This window comes from Rattus rattus, chromosome 6 (assembly GCF_011064425.1).
Source record: "Rattus rattus isolate New Zealand chromosome 6, Rrattus_CSIRO_v1, whole genome shotgun sequence".
NCBI lineage: Eukaryota > Metazoa > Chordata > Mammalia > Rodentia > Muridae > Rattus > Rattus rattus.
In genome coordinates, this window is record NC_046159.1 from 7466914 (window position 1) to 7490737 (window position 23824).

General features: G+C 37.3%; 1 protein-coding gene across 1 annotated transcript in view; it reads right to left on the minus strand.

The window, feature by feature from the left end:
- The window catches only part of LOC116903124 (solute carrier organic anion transporter family member 1A1), a 44662-nt gene that overhangs the window by 17413 nt on the left and 3425 nt on the right, over positions 1 to 23824 (minus strand). The window contains exons 2-7 of the mRNA XM_032905476.1: positions 22146 to 22287; positions 18828 to 18960; positions 15191 to 15297; positions 14585 to 14731; positions 11634 to 11732; positions 588 to 809 (exon numbers count right to left, since the gene is read on the minus strand). Coding sequence (XP_032761367.1) covers positions 588 to 809; positions 11634 to 11732; positions 14585 to 14731; positions 15191 to 15297; positions 18828 to 18960; positions 22146 to 22287 — 850 coding nt within the window. The remainder of the gene's footprint in view (positions 1 to 587; positions 810 to 11633; positions 11733 to 14584; positions 14732 to 15190; positions 15298 to 18827; positions 18961 to 22145; positions 22288 to 23824) is intronic.

Here is a 23824-nt window from a genome sequence, read left to right on the forward strand (position 1 = left end):
CTACACAACTGTGAAAACAGTGCCATGTTTTAAGAATGGGCACTGTTGAACAACACTCTGCTGGCCCACCATAGTATCTCAAAGCAGCATCTCTACTCTGAATAGTCAGTTAGTAGCATTCCTGCTGATTTTAGGACAGTTCATTATAAGGGAACAATACTCCCATAAACTACCATATACCTTCAAATATAGAGGATTGTATCATCTCTCAACCTTGACTTCAAGGATGCTCATAGCTAAATGTTATTCTTATCAAACAGTTTTTTATCTTTGTCTTTATCTTTGACTTCTGATTATTTTTTTAACTTGGACTAATTTTTTTGTAATTTTTTTTGTAAAATAGGACTGCCAAAACAGATGGGAAAATATATTTGCTCATTGAGTGTGTAGATTGACTTAAACTTTTTATTAATCTAATCTAAAATAAGCCAGGTTCCCTATCATTTCAAGTGGTGACCGTGGAAGATATTTAATACATCTGAGTAGGGACATTTAAGGACAAATTGTCTTAACTCAGCAAAAGTGACAGGTGCCCACTAAACACCGATCCATGTAAACCAAATAGAATTTAAAGTTTTCATGTTTGCCTTTAGTGATTCCAAGATTTTCCTCTCTGGCTTGTCCTCTATATTTCTCAACTTTGCCATCTTTAGTCACAGCGACATTCTCCTGTTGTCCTTTCTTTGGAAGTGCTTTCGGCAAAAAGAAAAAGGGGATGCTGGTCAGGATATTCACTCCTGCACAGATCAAAAAGCCAATCCACCAAGCACCAACCCAGCGTGTATCACTGGGTGTTATGGTCAGGTCATCTGTAAAGAAATGATAATATTGTATTAGTTTGCATAATTTTTCCTCAGTAAACTATAGAAACATTTTTGATTCATATTCATCTAAACATAATCTTTATATATAATTATTCACCATTCACAGATTTGTTATCATTCTTGTTTGTGCCTTGAACTTGTGATCATCTTTATCTGCTTCCCACGTGCTGGGATGGCAGGGATCTACCACCTCACTGGGCTAATTCAGACCTTTAGAAAAAGTATCTGAGGTTGATCTATTCTGTGAAGTTAAATTAAGTGAGAAGAAAGGGGTCTGAAGTGGTACATGTAGTAATAGTTAATAATCAATTAAAATTACAAAAGAAATTATGGGGAAAAAGTTTATCTCAAAAAGACAGAAACAAGATATATTAAAGGAACCAGGTTTATTCTGATGTATTCAGGTCTTAAAACACCACAGTGGGTGAGGAAGGAACCAGAGAGACAGTTCAGTACCAAGAGTTACTTATGCTTTTGCCTGTAATTCTGATTTCAGGAGATCTGACTTCTGATCTCAGCAGGCACCTCCACAAACAATTAGACATACACATATACATAAAATTAACAAAACAAGATACATGGTTTCCAATTATTTTTTTTTCATTTTGTGTATTCATTAAAAATTAACTATTTGGGGAAGAAATGGGGATGAGAACAGGAGGGATGAAGTTCGGGGAGGTGAGAGGGAGAGGGGTCTTGTAGAGACACCTAGAATTGGAAGTCATCTCTGGGATGAACTAGAAACCTAGGACAATGAAAGTTCCCAGGAATCAATGAGGATAACATTCCTAAGACTCCCAGTAATGTGGGATATGAAGCCTGAATTCATCATCTCCCATAACCAGCAAAGACTTCCAATGATGGGATTGGGGACCAACCCACTCACAAATGCTTACACCCACAATTTGTTCTGCCTGCAAGATATGCACTGATAAGAGATGGAGAAGAATTTGAGGGATGAGCCAACATGAGAGAGAGCCCAACCCTGACACTATAAATGATACTCTGCTATAGTAGCAGAATGGAACCTAATATATTTGTAATCAGAGAGGCATACCCAGCAAATAATCAAAACAGATGCAGAGAGCCACAACCAAACATTAATCGGAGCTTAGGGAATCCTGTGGAAGAGGGGGACGAAGGATCAAATGAGCCAGATGGGGTGACACAACAAAAAATCCTGCAGAACAAATTAACCTGGGTCCATAGGTGCTCCTAGATACTGAACTGCCAGCCAGTGTGCGTGCATGAGATGAATCTAGGCCCTCTGCACATATGTTAACAGTTGTACAGGTTGGTCTTTATGTGGTCTTGTAAGCCAGGAGCCTGGGCTGTTTCTGACTACATTGCCTGCTTTGGATCCCTTTCCTCTAATTGAGCTCAATAGAAGAAGGCACACCTAGTCATACTGCAACTTCCTGTGCCAAGGTATATCTGTGTAAGTGGATGGTATATCTTTGGAGTGGATGGAGGGGGAAGTAGATGGGAGACAGAAGGTAAGAGGGAGGAACTGGGAAGAGAGGATGGAGGGGAACCTGTGATAGACATGTAAAGTAAATAAAAAACATAATTAATAAAAATATTAAATAAAGAAAAATAATCCAGTTTTATCTAGCAGTTTGTGGTAAAATATTTTCCATCAGTAAATGAGCTTTTCTGTCTGTCATGTGAAAATTTAATAAATTGGTGACCATCACATAACAGGAATATTTGTTTTGTTATCCAGAGTGACTGCATCATTGGAAAAAATAAAAACTGTGTAAGTAAAAATTTTAAAACAAAAATATGGCTGAAAAGTGGTGAGAGAATGGAGGATTTTGAATCAGAATTTGACATATTATCCGTAGCTCAGTATCCCTTAGGTCTGCCATCTGTAAGCAGTGTTCATGTAAATTATGATCAAGGGAGGCAGTGGTATAGCATTCCTGATAATTCTCACACACTTTAGAGGATGGACTTTGTAGAATAAATATTTTATGGCACCTGTCAATAACAAATTGGATGGTCTATGGCTTTGGCAGAAAATAGGAAGTGGAACATCTGGGAGACAGAAGAATTCTGGGATAATGCTAGGTATGGGAGATTTGCCTGAGAAGATGTGACAATTATGGGATGGTCAGAGAACGGCCTAACTGTATGGCCAAGGTATTTGTAGATATTTTTTGAGTCTGAGTCTTTTTTTCTGGGAGCATGGGGCTGGGAGAAAGAACCAGACTTAACTTCTACAAATGTCACCCAACCACAGCATAGAACCAAACTACCTTGAGATAACTTTCTGGATAGAGGGATCAATTCTCCGTGAAAACAAAACACCTATAAAGCTCTGCTTTTTAAGAAAAGAAAAGAAAAAAAGCATTGCTTTAAAACTTTTCTACTTTTATTGGTTATTTTACTTACATCTCAAATGTTATTCCACTTTCCCCTCCACAAACCCCCTATGCCTTCCTTCTTTCCTTAGTTCCTTCTTTCCTTCCTTCTTTCCTTCCTTCTTTCCTTCTCCCTGCCTCTATGAGGATGCTTCCCCACCCAGCCACCCACTCCTGCCTCAGCTGCCTAGCATTCCCCTACCCTGGATTATCAAGCCTCCACAGCACCAAGTGGCTCCCCTTCCATTGATGCCAAATAAGGCAATCCTCAGCTACATATCCAGCTGGAGCCATGGGGTATCCCCTGTGTACTCTTTGGTTGATGGTTTAATCCATCGGAAATTTGGGGGGTCTTGTTGATTGATATTATTGTTCTTCCTTTAAGGTTGCAAACCCCTAAAACTTTTCTAAAAGAAGGATCCTGCATATAGAAAGGCTACAGCTAGGGAGAATGGAGGTCTATAAACAGTATGTAGTGGATGGGAATGTACACAACCTTCCATAGTACCAACAGCTCAGTTTGGGTCATACAACTAAGGCCCAAAGATGTGCACAAGCAACAACCAGAGTGCACCTCAAGAGAGGAGGAGATGAGCTGTTTCTAAGCTCCAGGCACAGGGTTGGGAAGGAATTTAAAGACTCTAACCCTATCCTACCATAGGTCCACTATACTCGTGGAGTAGGCAGAGACCAGAGGATCGGGCCTCACCAAACATGGCAGGACATATGTATTTGAGATTGTCAGTGGACAGAAACCCCAAAAGTTCAGTCCAGGACTGGTTGGAGCTAGGAGAGCAAAATGGCTCCCAGAAAACAATGAAGCCAGGGTGGGGACCCCTGCTGATAGACAAAGCTGCTTCCAAATGACAGTTTAAAACTGATACTTTTTTTTTGCTTAATAGTAGGTAGGAATGTCCTTAGTAATTTAAAAAATAAGTACATATCAATCTTAAATTTATATAAAGAAAGAGAATATAGGTATATTTATCCACATGAGGTATGTTAGATTTCAATTTGTAAGATAATGCTTTTTTTTTCTGTTGTCAAAAAGCATTTTGCCTTAGTAAAAATATTCTACTAGTTAATGTAAGAATTGGGGCTGACAACCAACCAGAGCTTCCAGGGACTAAGCCACTACCCAAAGACTATATATACATGGACTGACCCTGGGCTCCAACTGCATAGGTAGCAATGAATAGCCTAGTAAGAGCACCAGTGGAAGGAAAAGTCCTTGGTCCTGCCAAGACAGAACCCCCAGTGAACGTGATTGTTGGGGGAGGGTGGTAATGAGGGGAGGATGGGGAGGGGAAGCCCATCTAGAAGGGGAGGGGGAGGGGCTAGGGGGATGTTGGCCCAGAAACTCGGAAGGGGAATAACAATCGAAATGTAAATAAGAAATACTCAAGTTAATAAAGATGAAAAAAAAAAAAGGATTGGGGCTCAGTTTATTGCTTTTATCTTTCAAGGAGAAGAAATTATCCAACTAAGGAATTCAGAGGCCACTGGGGAAGAGAAACATCTAAAGAAAAATGATGGATCAATAAGATCCCAGGAAAGGAGTAAAAGAGACATATAAAAAATAACATTGTTGGGGTTGGGGATTTAGCTCAGTGGTAGAGTGCTTGCCTAGCAAGCATAAGGCCCTGGGTTCGGTCCCCAGCTCCGAAAAAAAGAAAAAAAAATAACATTGTTATGTTTATTTACTGTACTTGTTACTCATCACCTTGGCAGTGAAGAATATAGATGGCTTTTGTTAGAGGAGATAAATAAGCCAAATAAATACACATCATAGAGACAGTGTGGTACTGCTTGGCAATGTGTTTAAGTGTGTGCTTAAGCACTGACATGGAAAGGAATTTAATATAGTTGAATATGGTGAAGAACATTGAAGTAAGAGAAAAAAGAATAATAGACATATCTACAGAAAAGTAAATCTCTAAAAAATTAAGGGAGATTGAGATAAAAATTGATTCAACTCTTTTTAAGAGTACACAGATGCTAAATAAATATACTCATGCCTTTGATCCCAATACTTGGGTGAAAAATCAAAAACAGATATATTCCTTGTAAGCTCAAGAGAAAATCTAGAACTGTTGGGCTACATAGATGAACCCTGTATTAATAAATAATAATAAATATATTTCATTATAGAGGAGTATATTGGGTACCATAAGTCTTGTTTTGATTTGTCAATATGAACATGGTTACATGGTCAATGTAATGGTGATATTATATATCCTCTTTGAGAGTAGTCAAAATGGAACAGACCTGGATAGAAAAGAGACTGCTATTGGATCAGTCTATACTTATAATGACTTCAAACCACTGGACAGGGGGAGAAGGTATGCTATGCTAGAGGAGAAAATTTGTGCATTTATCAATAGGAAAAAAGAAAAGGTAGAATTTACCCAAAGTAATAAGGATCAGATTTGACAGAAGAAGACCCCCTGAAGATCTTAGCTGTGAACAGGAAGAAAGAAATCAAGAAGACCAAACAGAATAGGTAACATGATTTGCTGACTCCTGGATATGGAACAGCCCTTACACTGGCTGAAACAGGAAAATGTCTCTAACCAGAACTTCAGCTATCCATAGCCAATGGATCTTGTTGGCTAAAGTGCCTTCAAGATTCAACATGCCATCCTTTCATAAGGCTTTGATGGAGGTTTATATTGTAGTTTGGTTATACAGTCCAAACTAACTTAAGAAAAACAGGTGTTTTTCACCTGCTCAAAGAAAAAGGGGGGGGAGGTGGGAGGGAGAAAGAAAGAAAATGAAGAATCTTCATTAACTGATCTGCACATGTTGCACTTTCCATACATTGTGTTAATAGGAGAATATATGTTATCCCTAAAAGCTTTATGTTCATAGAAAAAAAAATAACCAGAAAGATAGCCATGACAAGATTTGCCTTTGGGATGCTGAGGCTTAACACTCCAGCATCCTGCCTGATACTACCTCAGACTACATCAATGCTGTTTCTTCTAAAGACTTATTTCTAGGAAAACTTCATAACATCTAGTTCATCTGGTCCAACCTCACAGAATGTTCGAATCAGGATTTCACTTAATCCGGAACTTTCTTGGAACATAGACTGGAAACCAATGCTACAGCTAGGTTTCCTAAGACTTAACCATTTTTCCTAATTTTTCTTGGACCCCCCCAAAAGAAAACTTAGCCCCATTCCAAAGAGGTGAGGTGGAGGATTTTTGATCATTCAGTGAGTGCTGGTGGTTTGTTCTCATTTAATATGGGATGGTTACAATTAGTTATGGTCTCAGACTGGAAGAAGACCAAATGGGGAGCTTAGATTCAGGGATTTCTTTTTTCCTTTTTTTCCTTTTTCTATCCATTTTTCCTTATTAGGTAAAAGAAAAGGGTTAAAAAGAAAAGGAGAGACATATAAATATTACAAGAATATTAGACAAAAAGAGGTAGATTATTGAATTTACTCAAACACAACCAAACAAAAAAATATAACCATAATCTTACATTGGTGGAGCTCTTTACAGTTTGAGGCAAAATTGAGGTTATATTTTGTTAAATTGGTATAAAGTTTTGTATAGTGACAGAAATTTTGTTTTGATACATTGATATAAGTTATTGTGTATTGATACAAATTTAAGGTTATTTTGTTACACATAATATGTATAGGTTTTCAATGTTTATTTGAGGTATTGTATAATTCTTGAAGATGCAATGTAAAGTTCTAGTCCTTTTGAAAGCTGCTCTGACAAACTGTTAGGGATAAATAAAACTACAAATTAATACTCAGTCAAACTCATAGTCATATTAGATCCTAGTTTAGTTAATTACAATAAGATATTTTCAAAGTTATTCAGATAGCAAATAACTAAAAATAAATAGTGTCTGATAATTCAGATATACTATTAATAGTTTTCAAAAACATCAGAAATCTACAGAATAAGGCATTTAACATTGTTTCATTATTAGCAGTCTTTTTGACTAGGATACAACTCTGCTCCTAACAGTACCACCCTTCCACTTCAAGGATTACGAGCATCAGTAACAACCTCCATATGGAGTTTGTTCAATTGTGGCAGGCTAGCCACTGGGCAAAACATGCCCATGCTTCAACTATAGCCTCACAACATTGAGGATTTGGAAACTGATGAGGTTACCTCATATATTCAGGCAGGAACCCCATTTGAGAGTTTGGGATACTACCCCAACCACAAAACTTTTGACCCAAAATTTATCCTGTCTACAAGAAATACAGAAATGAGGGATAAAGCAGAGACTGAGGGAATGGCCAATCAATAAACCATCCAACTTGAGATCCATCCCATGGACGAGAACCAACCTTTGACACTTTGATATTGATATGCTTGCAGACAGAAACCTAGCATAACTGTCCTCTGAGAGGCTTTCCCAAGAAGGTGACTGAAACAGATGCAGAGACCCACAACCAAACATAGGATAGAGCTTGAGGAGTCTTACAGAAGAGTTGGAGGAAGGACTGAGGACCCAGAAGGGGATAGGAACTACACAGGAAGATCAATGGAGTCAACTAATCTGGATCCTTGGAGCACTCAGAGATTGAACTACCAATTACAGAATATAGAAGGGTTGGGAACTGGTTATAATGCTTTGTCTTAATTTAGCTTCCAAAAGTCATAGTTCCAAATGTTTAAGATCCTTGCCCCAAGTGGCTTTGATTGGTAATAAAGAATGGCCATACAGCCAATGGCTGGGCAGGAAGGACTTTTAGGTTTCACAAGCAAGAAACCAAGGGAGAGAGGGAGGGAAGAAGAGAGACACAACAATGGGGGAGAAAAGAGAATAAACTTAAAGGCCCACTGACTTGTAAGAACCAAGGTAAGTGGCAACAGGAGTCACTTGCCTGACTGGGCCTGGGGCAGCTGAAATAAAATATAGATTTAGCAAATATTAATTCTAGAATACCAAATAGGAATGTGTGTTAGCTACAGGGAGGTTCAGAAATGCCCACCCATTGATCTAGTCAAGGCATATCAAAATTAGCTAGCATTCATATTTCTTTCCTTCACAAATTCAGAGTTCTTGAGTGGATACAATGACCTGTACCTGCCAAGAGCCAAAACAGTTTAACTAACTCTCTGATACATACATGGGCTATACCTAGGCCTCCACATATATATGTAACATATGTGAAGCTTGTATTCATGAGGGTTCCAAACAACTAGAATGAGGGCTATCCCAAAGGCTGCTGCTTGTCCATAGGATATGCCCTTCTACCTGGATTTCTTTCTGCCTTATCTGGTCTCAGTGGGAGAGGATGTGCATAGCCCTAAAGAGACTTGATGTGCTAGGGTGGGGAGCGATAGTCGGTGGTTCCCCATCCAATTAGAGGAGAAGGGGAGAGGGGATGAGGGAGAGATTTTGGGTGGATATAACCAGGATATTAAGTGAATAAATTAAAAAGAAAAAAGGCAGACCTATCAGAATGACACCAGACTTTTCAACAGAGACTATGAAAGCTAGAAGATCCTGAACAGATGTCATACAGACCCTAAGAAAACACAAATGCCAGCCCAAGCTACAATATACAGCAAAACTCTGTATTACCATAGATGAAGAAACCAAAATATTCCATGGCAAAATCAAATTTGAAGAATATCTTTACACAAATCCTGCCGTACAAGGATAATAGATGGAAAACTCCAATACAAGGAGGAAAACTGTACCAGAAAAAGCAAGAAATTAATCATAGTTCAACAAACCCAAAAGAAGATAGCAACAAAAACATAATTCTACCTCTAACAACAAAAAATAACAAGAAACAACAATCACTACTCCTTTCTATCTCTTAACATCAATGGACTCAATTCCCCAATGAAAAGACATAGATTAACAGACTGAATACGTAAACAGAACCCAGGATTTTGGTGCTTGCATCAAAAACACCTCAGAGACAAAGACAAACACTATCTCTGAGTGAAAAGCTGGAAAAAAAATTCCAAGCAAATGGTTCCAAGAAACAAGCTGGAGTAGCCATTCTAATATCAAATAAAAAGTGACTTTCAACCAAAAGTTGCCAAAAAAAAAAAACTAAGAAAGGGCACTTCATACTCACCAAAGGAAAAATCTACCAGGATGAACTCTCAATTCTGAATATTTATGCTCCAAATGCAAGTGCACCTACATTCTTAAAAGAAACCTTACTAAAGCTCAAAGCATACAATACAGCACACACAATAATAGTAGGAGACTTCAACACTCCACTCTCATCAATGGACAGATCATGGAAACAGAAACTAAACAGAGACACAATGAAACAAACAGAAGTTACGAACCAAATGGTTTGCCAGATATCTAGAAGACATTCCATCCTAAAACAAAAGAATATACCTTCTTCTCAGCACCTCATGATACATTCTCCAAAACTAACCATATAATCTGTCACAAAACAGGCCTCAATAGATACAAGAAGATTTAAATAATCCCATGCTTCCTATCAGATCACCATGGACTACAGCTGGTCTTTAATAACAGCAAAAGCAACAGAAAGCCCACATACACATAGAAGCTGTACAATGCTCTACCAAGTGATAACTTAGTTGAGGAAGAAATAAAGAAAGAAATTAAAGACATTTTAGAATTTAATGAAAATGAAGGCACAACATACCTAAACTTAAAAATATCCTGAGTGAGGTAACCCAATCACAAAAGAAAATACATGGTATGCACTCACTGATACACAGATATTAGTCCAAAAGCTCAAAATAGCCAAGATACAGTCCACAGACCACATGAAACTCAATAAGTAGGAAGACAAAAGAATAGATGATTCAGTCCTTCTTACAAGGGAGACCAAATATTCACAGGAGGAAATACAGAGGCAAAGTGTGGAGCAGAGATTGAAGGAAATGGCATCCACAGACTGCCCCCACTGGGGATCCATCCAATATACTGTCACCAAACCCAGACAATATTAGGGATATCAAGGAGTGCATGCTGACAGGAGCCTGATATAACTATCTCCAGACATGCTCTACCAGAGCCTGACAAATATAGAGGCACGTGCTCGCAGCCAACCATTGAACTGAAAACGGGGTCCCTAATGGAGAAGTTAGAGAAAGGACTGAAAGATCTGAAGGGGTTTGCAACCACACATGACAAGCAACAATATCAACCAACAAGACACTCCAGATTTCCCAGAGACTAAACCACCAACCAAGGAGTACACATGGAGGGACCCATGGCTCTAGCCACATATGTAGCAGAGGATGGCCTTATTGGCCATTGATGAGAGGAGAGGCCCTTGTCCTGTGAAGGCTCAATGCCCTGTGTAGGGAAAAGCCAGGGCAGGGAGATGGTAAGGAGTCGGTTGGTAGATGGGAGAACACTCTCACAGAGTCAGGGGGAGGGAGGAGGGATAGGGGAACCCTAGAGGGGATATCAGAAAAGTGGATAACATTTGAAATGTAAGTAAAGAAAGTATCCAATAAAAAAGTAAATAATAGAAAAAGAAGAAAGAAAAAATTCTGTCCAGGAAGGTCAAATGGGTGCAGGAAAGTTGACTGCCAAACTCTGCCAAGACAGAGTAAGAAGTCCTTCATAAATCTTGCTTCACTAAAAAGTCTGTCAGATATACTTGGCCAGAAGGCTGAAGATTGATTTTCCAATGTTACAGAGACAATTCTGGGAATCTGTTCAAGTAACCAACTATGTCTGCCTTTCATATGATATGGCAAGTTGCTTTTCTACATTTCCTCCCTACTCAGGTAATGTTTATTTCATCTCATCTCTGATATGGTGGAAGACTAGATAGTTAAAACATCACAATTAAGCTTAAGTTGTTTAGGACTTCATAAGATGTTTTTAGGTTCATAATAGAAGTTAGGGGTTGAAATTGAATTAAGTACAAAACCTTAAAAATGCCAGGATAGGATAGATAATAAAATTGTATCAAAAGTTCCCAAATTCTATAGGCTGGTCATTGTAAATGTAAATCTTCCCTTATAGTTTTTTAATTGTTTCATAATTATTATATTTGCATACAGTTTTATTTAAACGAAGATCCTATTATTAGACTCAAATGGAGAATTGTATAGAAAATATCTTGAGTATGTATAGATGTGTCACCTGTCAATAATAAATTTGATGGCCTATGTCACAGATATAAATTAGGAAGTGGGCTATCTATTCTATCAGTAGAATAGATTCTGGGATAGTGCCAGGCACATGGAATTCACCCTGGAAGATGTGAGAAAATGGACTCATGGTACTTGAGTATAGGAAATCAGACATGTGACAGAATGTAGATTAGAATTAATGGGTTGACTGAAGTTACAAGCTAGTCAGAGAAGAGCCAAGCTACATGGTCATAGTATTTGTAAATGTATTTTGAATCTGAGTCTTATTTCTGGGAGCATAGGGCTGGAAGGAAGAACTAGACTTAACTTCTACAGTACTTTGTAAATAAAATGCATTGTGTTACCTGTATTCACAGACCCAATGTCTACATAAATTCGTGCACAGTAAGATCCCAACAAAAGTCCAAAAATTGGGCCAGCAATCTTCCCCATTTCTAAAATCCCTGGAAGTAAACAAAAGATAGGAATATACATAACCACACATGAATTTTCTTGCACATAAAAAGCCATAAGATTGAATTGTTCTTTATCTTAATTTCTTTTCCTTCCTTTGAAGAACTGTAGATTAAATGCTTTATAACTGGACATAATTTTTATATATTCAACATATAAAGAAAGTATGCTTGGTATCTACGTTTCATGTACATTCATATGTATATATAACATACAAATGTACATCCATCATACATATGTTAAGTGTACCTGTCTTGGTGTTTATAAATATTGAGAAAGAATTTTCCATTGTTTTAACATTGAACATTCTCAGAAGATCTTGTATTAGAGAATTGTTTCCCAGGAAGGCACCACTGGAGTCTGATGGAACCCTTCCCATGCAGGGCATGGTGGTGAGTCTTCAGCTCATCTGGAGTAGAACCATAATCTCTTTCATATTTTGTTGTGTTTTCCCATCAGGAGATGAATGAATGGTCTTACTGCACTTATCCTTCTGCCATAATTGCTGCTTCATGACCAAACCACACAGTCCAGCAACATAGATCAAAACATCCAAAGATGTGAGCCAAGTGAATTATTTGTCTTTATAGCCATTACCTCAATTATATTTTAAAGTGAAAATTTGACTGACACAGAAGCTTTGTTGCTTAAAGCAACCTTACAAATTCTCTTTTATGTTAAGATAAAGGCAAGAGTGTCACTATCAGACTCCTTAAAGCTCCAACATGAGCAAGGTCCTCTGATGTTTCCATAGCCATGTTTTAAAAGGGTCTCTATAATGGCTAGCTTTCATTGTCAACGTGGCACAACACAGAACTACCTGAGAGGAAAGCCTTAATGGAGTGCTACCTACATTGGTTTTACCCACTATTGTTCTTTATTCTCTTAACTTACTTGACATTACTGGCCAACTCCTCATCTGTCTGTTTCCTCCTAACATCTTCTCCAAACTGTACATTTATTTTTTTTCCCTTTGTTCCCATGGATAGTCCCTGTTAACTTTCCTCTTCTCATTCTAACCACTAAGTAGAAGAGTCCCAAGTGTAGATTCTTATGAATATTCAGTACATTTTTGCATTCTCAAGAACGTTTCATTTCTTCTTGATTTAAATTATTGTCTACATAGATAACTACCAGTTTTTATATTTGGCCTCTATACCTGTTCAGCTACAGAGCCATGTATCAAATTATATTCTTAACTTATTTGTTTTGTGTTTATTTAATTATACACACTAATATAATTACATAGCTATTCATTTAAGAAACTAAGCTACTTATGTACTAAATATAAGATTCACAAATTATGTATCTTATTCACTTAATATAGTTATTTTTGTAGTTTATATATTTATGTATATAATTTGTCTCAAATTTTGATAATTCTATTTTCTAAGATCTATTTATCATTGTAGGATGTGCTTGTATTTTTTTCTTAGATGAATGTGAAGAGATCTAAAGAGAATGACTAAATTAATACAAGAATAGATTACTGTCAAATAAATAAGTCTCCATAAAGGGACAAAGGTTATTTTTAAATTTAATTCATCCTCATTAATCCTACATCTCTTCCTGTCTTCTTTTGCCCTATTTGGTTCTTTTTGTTTGTTTGATTTTTATGTCTATATTAATTCTAAAATGTCTCTATACAGCAGTGGTTCTCAACCTTCCTAATGCTGTAATCCTTTTATACAGTTCTTCCATAAAATAATTTTCTTGCTACTTTATAATGGTGATTTTTTTCTACTATTATGAATCACAATGTAAATATTTGTCTTTTATGATGTGATCCCTTTGAAAAGGTCATTCACCACCTGCAAAGTGAATACCAACAATAGGTTGAGAACCTCTGCTACATACAAAGTTATGTGTTTATAAATCAACCACAGATAAATTTATGCAAGAATATAATCAAATCATTCATATTAAATTCAGATCATTTAGTAGATAACATAAGAAGATGGAAGATAAATTTACTCTTGCTTGGGAGAGCATACATTTTTTAAAAAGATAATTTCAAGGAATACACCAAAAGAATGCATCTAGATATTTATTAAAATGATGAAAAACAACTGTCTAGACTGAGGGATTAAAAGGAATGGAACTGTAACATTAACTTCATTGAGAAGAAAGGTGTAGAATCCCCAGTATTAAAAGAGAACAAATGTAAATTTAAAAAAATGGTTGGTATGGTACACAGGATAGGGAATAAAGGATTAAAACAGCATCTGGTCCACTAACACTGCAATGTTTATGAGTGCATGACAAGAGAAAACACTACAGAGCCAGCTAGATGGCTTGCTCTCTGTCTCTGTCTCTGTCTCTGTCTGTCTCTCTCTGTGTCTCTCTCTCTCTGACTCTATCTCTGTCTCTCTCTGTGTGTGTCTCTTTCTCTGACTCTCTCTCTATCTCTGTCTGTCTCTCTCTTTCTCATATACACACACACACACACACAGAGGGAGAGAGACACAGAGAGACAGAGAAAGAGAAAGAGAAAGTAAAACTATATTTTAAAATACTATAGACATGAAATGGCCAACAATGGAATTGCAATAACTTATAAATAAAGGAATGAGAACCTAAAAGCTACAAAAATAGAAAAACAAAACAATTGAACCTAAGGGATATTTTCCAAGAATTTCTGCCAATTCTATTAATAGTTTATAGATACTGTGGCAGCAACAGCGGACTGTTCGCTGGTACATGTAATGGCTCCCCAACAATGAGAAGCTGTTTGATGAGTTGGTGGATCTGAAGCTAGTGGTTCCCCCCAATTCAAACAATCACCTGACCAATGAAATCAGTAATCACTTTCTACCTTCCTAAGGCTGATTTTCAAACTTACCAATGTATAAAGGAGAGTTTTCTGATTTGGCAAAGTCTTCGATGTAAGAGATACCCAAGGGCACAATAGGAGTTTCACCAATTCCACGTATAATATTTCCTACCATTACACATATCCACATTAATGATTTCATTTCTTTCACACATTCTGCATTAAAATAAGAGAAAACCACATAATTATCTCATGATTAAGTGGTACTAACAGTTAGTTCAAAGTTTTCTGTAAATGTTTCTCAGGTCAGTGCTTTATTATAGGAACGAAAAAGTACACTAGCCCAAACACATAGATCACACTGTGTGTCTAAATTCATCTTTTGAATTAATTTTCTCTTGTAGAATACCTCTACAATAGTGCTAAAGTGGAAAATCTGTGACTGATTTTTTTTTTAAAATACACACTCTAAGAAACAAAAGCATCTTAATACATATTTCCAAACTCAAGTGGGAGAGTATTCTACGTTATTAGATATCCCCTGTCCCTGAAAATGGAAATAAATTTTCCTTTGTCTTACATGTCTAGGGAACCTAATTTCATATTAAAGCCCTTCATTAAAAAAGCACTGTGGCCAAGTGTCTGAACAGAAAGCAATGAGAAGCAGAAGTCAACCTGTTGGGTCTTGCGTTGGCTTTAAGGTCTGTGTTCGGTTCTCCATACACAAGAAGCTGTTTGAGGACAAGTTGCCTGTAGGTGAAATTGTTGTTTCATATTCGTATCTGTGTGGACAAAGGAAAGGTTCACTGTGAGGAGCTGAGTGCAAGGATAGCATCTGCAGATTACTAACTTGTATTTCCCTGAAAACAGTATGTCCAGAGCCAATAAAGATTGCAGATGATTCATAAACAATTTCCTCGATCTATTCTTTATCATCATATGGATGATATCCTATTACATAATTCAGATATAAATATCTTGGGAAGAATGTTTGATGAAGTTTAAAAAAATAACCCTCCCTTGCTGGGGATTGCAAATCTCCCCTGAAAAAAATTACAAAGAGGGGATTCTATGAATTATCTAGGATACGGAATAAGTCTGCAGAAGGTTAGGTCACAAAAAATGCAAGTCATAAGAAACCAGTTAAGGACTCTGAAGACTTTTTAGAAGCTATCAGGAGATATTAAGTGGCTGAAGCCTACAATTGACTTGGCTACTCAAGAGTTAGGCAATTTACTCCAAACTTAACAAGGTGGTAAAGATTTAACTAGCCTGAGAAAATTATCAGCTGAGGCTGAGAAAGAGTTAGCTTTGATAGAAAGGAAAATACAGGATCTTATTAATCCAAAGATGGCCTGCATCTTAGTTATCTTGCCTTTTACTCATTCCCCTGTAGGAATTCTTATGCAGAGGAAGGATTATATCTTAGAATAGATATTTTAAACACATAAACAGAATAAAACCTTAAAAACCTACATAGAAAGTTTCAAAATGTGGTACATTTACACAATGGAGTACTACTCGGCTATGAAAAACAATGACTTCATGAAATTCTTAGGCAAATGAATGGAACTAGAAAATATCCTGAGTGAGAAAACCCAATCACAAAAGAATACACATGATATGCACTCACTGATAAGTGGATGTTAGCCCAAAAGCTCAGAATACCCAAGATACAATTCACAAACCACATGAAGCTCAAGAAGAAAGGCAAAAATGTAGATGCTTCAGTACTTCTCAGAAGGGGGGACAAAATACTCGCAGGAGGAAATACAGAGACAAAGGAAAGGAAAGGCCATCCAAAAACTGCCACACATGGAGATTCATCACACATGCAGTTACCATGAAACTATTGTGGATACCAAGAAGTGCAAGCTGACAAAAGCCTGATATAGCTGTATCCTGAGAGGCTCTGCCAGAGCCTGACAAATACAGAGGCAGATGCTTGCAGCCAACCTTTGAACTGAGAATGGGTTCCCAATGGAGGAATTAGAGAAGGGACTGAGGTAGCTGACAGGGTTTGTAACCCCATAGGAAGAACAACAATATCAACCAACTAGACCCCACCCCCAGAGATGCCAGGGACTAAACCACCAACCAAAGAATACACGTGGAACTATCCATGGCTCCAGCTGCATATGTAGTAGAGGATTGCCTTTTCAAGCAGCAACAAGAGGAGAGGCCCTTAGTCCTGTGAAGGCTAGATTCCCCAGTATATGGTAATGCCAGGGCAGGGATGCAGGAGGGAGTGTATAGGTGGGTAGGGGAGCATTCTCATGGAGGAAAGGTGTGGTGTGATGGGATACAGGGTTTCCAGAGGGGAACTGGATAACATTTTAAATGTAGATGAAGAAAATAGTCAATAAAAAAGTGAAAAAAAAGGTTTCTGAATTGATGCTAAAAGGAAAAATGAGACTTTGACAACTAGCCTGTTTATTTTAAGGCTGTTCTTAATGTGAGAATGGAAAACAGGAAACGTGTTATGCTTAGGGGAGAGGTTATGCATATATTTCCACAGGAAAAGAAAAGTATGGGTTTATTCTAAGTTGATAAGATCAGACATGACAAGAATTCTTTCTTTAAACCTTTGCTGCTATTAACATGGTTAGGGTTTGTATATCGCAGAGTGGAAGAACAGAAAGACAGCTCTTACAAGATTCACACTCTAGGATGCTGATATTCTGGTAACTTCCATTCCAGCTCCCTGATTTGTCCTACCTCAACTGCATCGAAGCTGTTTCCTCTAAAAACTTGCTTCCAGTACATTTCCAGAACAGCTATCTCACCCATCCAACCTTTCAGACTATTACAGCTAAGCCATGAACCTTCTCAACACATAGAGACTGGGTGGCAAATGATACCAGCTAGCTTTCCTTTGACAAAACCAACTTTCCAATTTCCCCTTTGGCCCCAAGAAGAGAATTCTTCACCCCCATTCAGCAAGAAGCAAGCAAAAGATTGTCATACCAGGCTCTTAGGTTGGCATGGGTGGTCCTAGTTATTTTATGAATTACAGAAATCATCAAAAGTCTGAGGTCAGCCTGAGCTACATACTAAATTCCAGACCAGCCTGGGATACTTATCAACCCCCAACTGCAAAAAAGCAAAGCAAAGCAGGACTGAAAAGTTGCCTCTGTGGTTAAGAACATTTGCAGATCTTCAAGTGGACATGGGTTCACTTTTCAGCACCCACATGGTAGCTGACAGCCATCTATAACTCCAAAATCAGGGGATTAGATGCCCTCTTCTGATCTCTGTATGCACCAGACATGACATGCAAGATGCTTACACACACACACACACACACACACACACACACACACACACCACACACACACACACCCTAAAATATATAAAATATCTTTTAAGACAAGAAAATGAAAGAAATAGTGAAAAAGAGAAGGGGGAGGCAAGAAGAAGAGAAGATGAGGGAAGGAAGTAAAACAAATTCATAAGGAAAAGAATGATGGAGAATTCCAAGGAAATGGCACTGAGCTAACCTAGAAGTTTGTAGTTCTTAAGCAACAGAAACATAACAGACAGCAGCCAGGGGCATTCCCAGAAAAGCCATGAAGCCCCTGACCTGTGTTGATTGATGTTACCTTGTCCCCCAGTGAGGAACCTGGGGTATAATGAAAGACACAGAGAATATAAAATTAAAACAATAAGCCTATTATTAAATCTAGATAAAAATGGAATCTATAACAAAGAATAGCATGATCCTATGGAAGAGAACATTTTCATAGTATGCTAATATAAACAGTAAATTTTGTGTGTATTTTACAACTAACCAGACATTTAAAGACATTCGAGCAAACAAACAAACCTGAAAACTTGCCCCTGAAAGTAGGAACTGGGTAAACTATAACTGAACATAATTATACTATCACAGTTTTCTCTGTAAGTTACTTTGATAAACATGGAAATAAAAGCAGCCTTGACATTTATCTATCCCTTGGTGATCCATGATTATGTCATACTGTGGACCCTATGTAATCAAAGAATCGAAATAGTCTTGAAGGAATCAGCACAAGAGTTAGCAGATTCCAAGAATTTGCTCATGTGTCTCAACTTCATGAAAGAGATGTCTCAAATCACCATGTCACAAGTGGACTGGATGGGATCTTAAATAAAACTAGGCCACAAGGTTCACGGATCATATTGGTAGATCAGAAACCACAACTTCTTCTAATTTATATATTAGCCTTCTGTACATGGGGAACTAATACTCCTTCCAGATAGGAAAATCTGAGTCTCATTTACTGGAGGTTAGAGTTGAACCTAAAATATCATCAAGGATTGGAATACTCACATGCCCATGAAGAAATGAGGTAATGACATTAAGAGACACCCCAGGCCCATAATCACACATCCAATACCAATCATCACAGGTCTGTGCAGTTTTGTTCCAAAATAACTCACAAATACAATGAAAAAAAGGTTTCCTGGTTGAGAGAATGAGAATGCTTTTTTTCAGTAAATTACTAGCAACTCTTAGTGAAACTTTATGTGTAAAGCAATTATGGCCAGGAAGGAAAGTTCTCTTCCGTTTTTGGAGAATATTAGAGGCTCTATACAGGATGATCCTGCTTTTGGCATTGAATACAAAAGCAGGTGTCAACCTTCATGTCACCTCTGACCTCTCCTCTTAAGCCTACTCTATGCAGAATCAAATGGGGTCATTTTTTGTAAACTTGCTATTTTAAAATTCTTTTATTGCTCAACATTGCCAAGTTGGATGTCTGCTTAGATTTTCAATTTTTTTTAAAACAAGTTAATATTGTTAAGCAGAGAGATGGTATGAGTCCTATTGCTCCATATGGGTCGTAGGTCTAGATTGAAGAAATCAAGCTAAAAATTCTTCTTTGTCATTTCAAAAAAAGCTTTGGTTAAAGAAAAAACCCACTGAAAAGCCCTGTTCTGACAGAGACCTTTGCCAAAAATGTTTAAGAGTTGAATGGACTGTAGAACCTGGTGGCATGGATCTGTCATTCCCAGCTATAGGGATGCCAAGAGAGAATGATTATAAGGTTCAATTTTTCCTGGGCTACAAAGTGAGTTCAAGGCCACTTTCTTCATAAAAAGTACTAAGCAAAGGAGGGATCAATTGAGAAAATGTTTGCTTAGTGTGCCTGAGGTCCTAGGTTCAATCACCAGTATTAGTCACATAGAAAAAGAGTTGGAAAGAACCAAATATGATGTAAGTTCTCTACAAACCACATCCTTTTCTAGTTTGCTGTTTACCCTGTTCATATTACACATAATGGAAAGATCAGCAAAAAATCAAACCCTCTTCTTTGATGACTTAGCAAATCTCTAAGTGGTCTTAACTGTTTGAAAGCTGTCTGAAGACTTTGCTTTTCTTCCAATTTTATTCCTCTCTAGTCTACTGTCTAAGAAGAAGAGATGTGAGGTGCCATTCAATGGCTTGATCCCCACTTCTAAATTCTTGTTTTCCTTGTTACAGCCTGTGTATTTCCAAAGACCCCATCAATGAAATAATCATGCATCAGGTAATATCCCAAGATGCCCATCGTTGGAACTCTCTACAGTTCTTTCAAAAATATGGCTGTGTTCCCCTGAATGATACTATCCAAAATCTTTATTGATTGGAAGAAAAAACACTTCTGCCTTACATTAGACTGAATTCACCTTTTACATCGCCTTTTTGCATCCCTCTAATAAGCACTGGGAAGAGTTGGGGAGAGAGTAAGGTGTTATGTAGGCTAGCAGGAGCCTGCTTCCAAACTGTTGGGGAAATGCCCACCAAATCCTGCTTCCACTGGCCAATGTGAATCGCTTCTGCTCGCCAGTATTTCTAATTAATTCCCTTTAAGTCATCTGCCACAGCCAGTGATGTAGAAAGACTTAATGTTTTCTACTTTAAACAGGAATTTTTAACCTTTTAGTCCAGAAGCTATGGAGTTCAGAGAAATTAGAGCATTTTTGTGGACTTAGGTGATGATTGTTGAAAATAATTATTATTGAATATAAATGATTATCAAATAATAATTATCATTCACTGAATTAATCACAGTTTTTACTTCCTTTAAGGTGACATTGTCTCTAATGCATTTAATGAAAACATCAAAGCAAAATGTAATTGAGCAGAAACTCACCAATACTGAGGATGTACTATTCAGTCTCCCAGGGTCAAACTCCTTAATGCTTCCTATTTCACTACTGAATAATGAACTTATTCAATAATTTCATTAACTTGGAATTAGATTTTCTGCTCACCATAAAGTCTGAAGCAGTAGTGATATGAAGAGCAATGATTCTTTTACAAATAGAAGGCTTTATAAATGGTGGCTTACGATTGGTTGTTATAAATACTGCAAAATGTCATAGAGCCAATAATTACTTGAAAATCAGATCTAGTTAAAATTTACCTCGCTGTTAAAAGCACGAATATTTCTTCCTGGCAGCTAGTTTAAATGTTCTGGTAATTTTACTTCAGTATAACCAGTTTCCTCTTTGCCTATATAGTTTAATTTTTTGCAAGTAACATATTATCATGAAATCAGATATCACTGGGTTTTGAATATGAGCATAGGAAAACAGTATCTACATTTCACCCTATACTGGCACTCTGCTACTTGGGAAATATAAGACATACTCAAGAGTAAGTCAATCTTTACCTATTCCTCATCCCTGCACCTCTCCCGAGCTTATGCTCTAACATCTTTCAACTTCCCATATAATTGGGCTGACTCTATCCCCTCACAGCTTGGTGCTTTACCATCTGCCCAAATCTTTTCTGCCCAAATGAACCTGTCCATTTCTTTGTGTGAGAAACCTTTACTTTAGGAGATTTTCTTCCATAGTACAAATGTGTCCTGTGGGATCTTGGGTAACCAATGGACTGTACTTGCTTCATTTAACACAGAACACTAGCAGAAGCTGTGTAAGGTCTATGTAAGGCATTCATGCTGTCACCAGTGGAGGTGTAGAACATGCATGAAATAGTAACACTAAGGAGCTTGATACTGAGGGACAGACAGTGCATCCTCAGTATTGGTGAGCTTCTGCTCAATCACATTTTGCTTTGATGTTCTCCTTGAACGAAGTGAAAACTATGATTAACCTAGAGAAGAGAAGCAGCAATGCTTCCAGCTCACTTTGTTTATAGAGGCAATCTTTGTCTTTCAGCCTTGGTACTCTCATATCCAAGCTCATCACCAAAAATCAGGAGTTGAGGTTATTCCACTCTTCTTAGGAATTGTGTGTGACAGAAGTCAAACACAGGAAAACTTCTAGTGAATAGGAGAGGGTCTCCAGCAACTTCACAGACACAGTAGAGGAAGAGCAACATTTGCTCTCTCCTTTGGGACACAAGTTTCTCTTATATCAATCTTCTAAAATGCTAAGGAAAAATCATGTGCTTGTCTCTGAGTTATCAAGTGATAGAATTAATACTCTAAATCTTCTGCTACTTCTCATAGAAAAGGGACTGTGCCCAGCTATATGGCAGTCATGAGGATATTTAAATAAATGGTTTGTTCACATCGAATGAGGCTTTTCAGTCAATGTCAGGAAGTATGTAACTCAGTTAGATTAAATGGGCTACTGCAAGTAATAAGGAGAAAATATCAATATATAAAGGTAAGTAAATGTAAAAATAACTCACCAATCTCAAAGCTCCCATTGATTAATCCAGCTATAGATGTGGAGATATCAAATTGTCTCTCTATTTGTGTGAGCATGGAATTCATATAAACTCCTGATAGTGATTTGGTTAAACATGCACATGTTAATGACAGCAGAAACACCTAAGAAGAAAAATATTTAAGAAAAAATAAAAACTTTTGGTTTCAATATGTATCTGTCATCTACTGATAAACAGTTTCCTCCATGAGGTGAATAATTATATCCACCATAAAAAGTCCTTGAACATGCAGCAAACTTTAAAGTATAATCTCTTCTGTATGTCATGTGTCCTCATTCTGGAAAAGCAAAGTTAGAAAAGTTGGTTAACAGTGGGGAATTTGGTAGATACTTATGGATTTTCATTTTCATCAGTGTACCTTATTCATAGAGAAAGACATGGAGCTTTTCTACGTAAGACATAGATAGCTTTTGGTGGGTCGTCGGCATTCTGTTGTTATCTACAGGTCACACACTGTCCACTTTATGGAGAAGAAAGAACAGAACACATAATTATACCAAGGCATTGTGTCTGCAGTAAGCCTACAGTGCTTCTCTGCAGGAATAACAGGTCTCTGGATTTCCTTGGCCAGTTTAACACTTTGTCCTCTTTTTCAGCATTCTTAGACACAACAAGCTACATTCTCACTATTAGTGTCAATGGCCACACAGCAACGATACATATTTTTTTTTTATTTCTTCCTGGTACAATAGTCTCTGTAACACTTTATCTCATTAAAGTTGTATTCATAGAAAAACAATAAAACATCTTTGCTGTCCCTCATGTGCAGGGTAAAAGGTAGCCATGTAAATAATGCACCTCACTACCTTTCTATGACTAATTAACTCATTTTGAGTGATGTTTGAGTGAATGAGTTTCCTGTTTTCCCAACTTATCTTCTAGCACCTGACTGATGGCAAATATCACCCAACTTCTAAAATTTCTGTACTGCCTCATCTGAAATACTATGTAAATTTATTATGTTTGATTAGTATTTAGTGCTTGTAAATTTATTGTCACAAATGCAAACTTACTTGACTAAAACAGAGAAGAAAGATATACAAATAAAAAGAAGAAAAAAGAGATAGAAAGGAAGGAAGGAAGGAAGGAAGGATGGAAGGAAAGAAGGATGGAAGGAAGGAAGGAAGGAAGGAAGGAAGGAAGGAAGGAAGGAAGGAAGAAGACAAGGAAGAGTTGGGTGTGAAATGCGAACAACTAGTAACTAATGTAGGTCAAAAGTACAGACATTTGTTTTCTGATTCCAAATGCAATTTGCAGAGATGTTCCTTCATCTCACTGTAAATCCCTTAGAGGGGATAATTTTCATGTTTTATATTTCAGATCGTATAATTATAATCAAGGTCTACCAATTTTTAAAAACTCATATTTGGGGAGATCATTTATTCTATTTATATTTTGAAGCAAAAAGCTAAACATTTTATTCCTCTGTGCTTCCTCTAAAGTACTTTTTCTCTGGGCAGAAAATAAAAGAAACCAGTGGATATAGTCATTCAGGTCTACTGCCGTGTAACATCTGTATTTAAAAATCTAATCCTACTGACTTTTTACCTCAAGACTCTAGAGTCTGCAGCAAACTCCTTTAGAGCAGTCTTCTCCTGCTTTCTAAGGGAGTTTTACTTTTTTTCTCTCTTTTTCTTTCA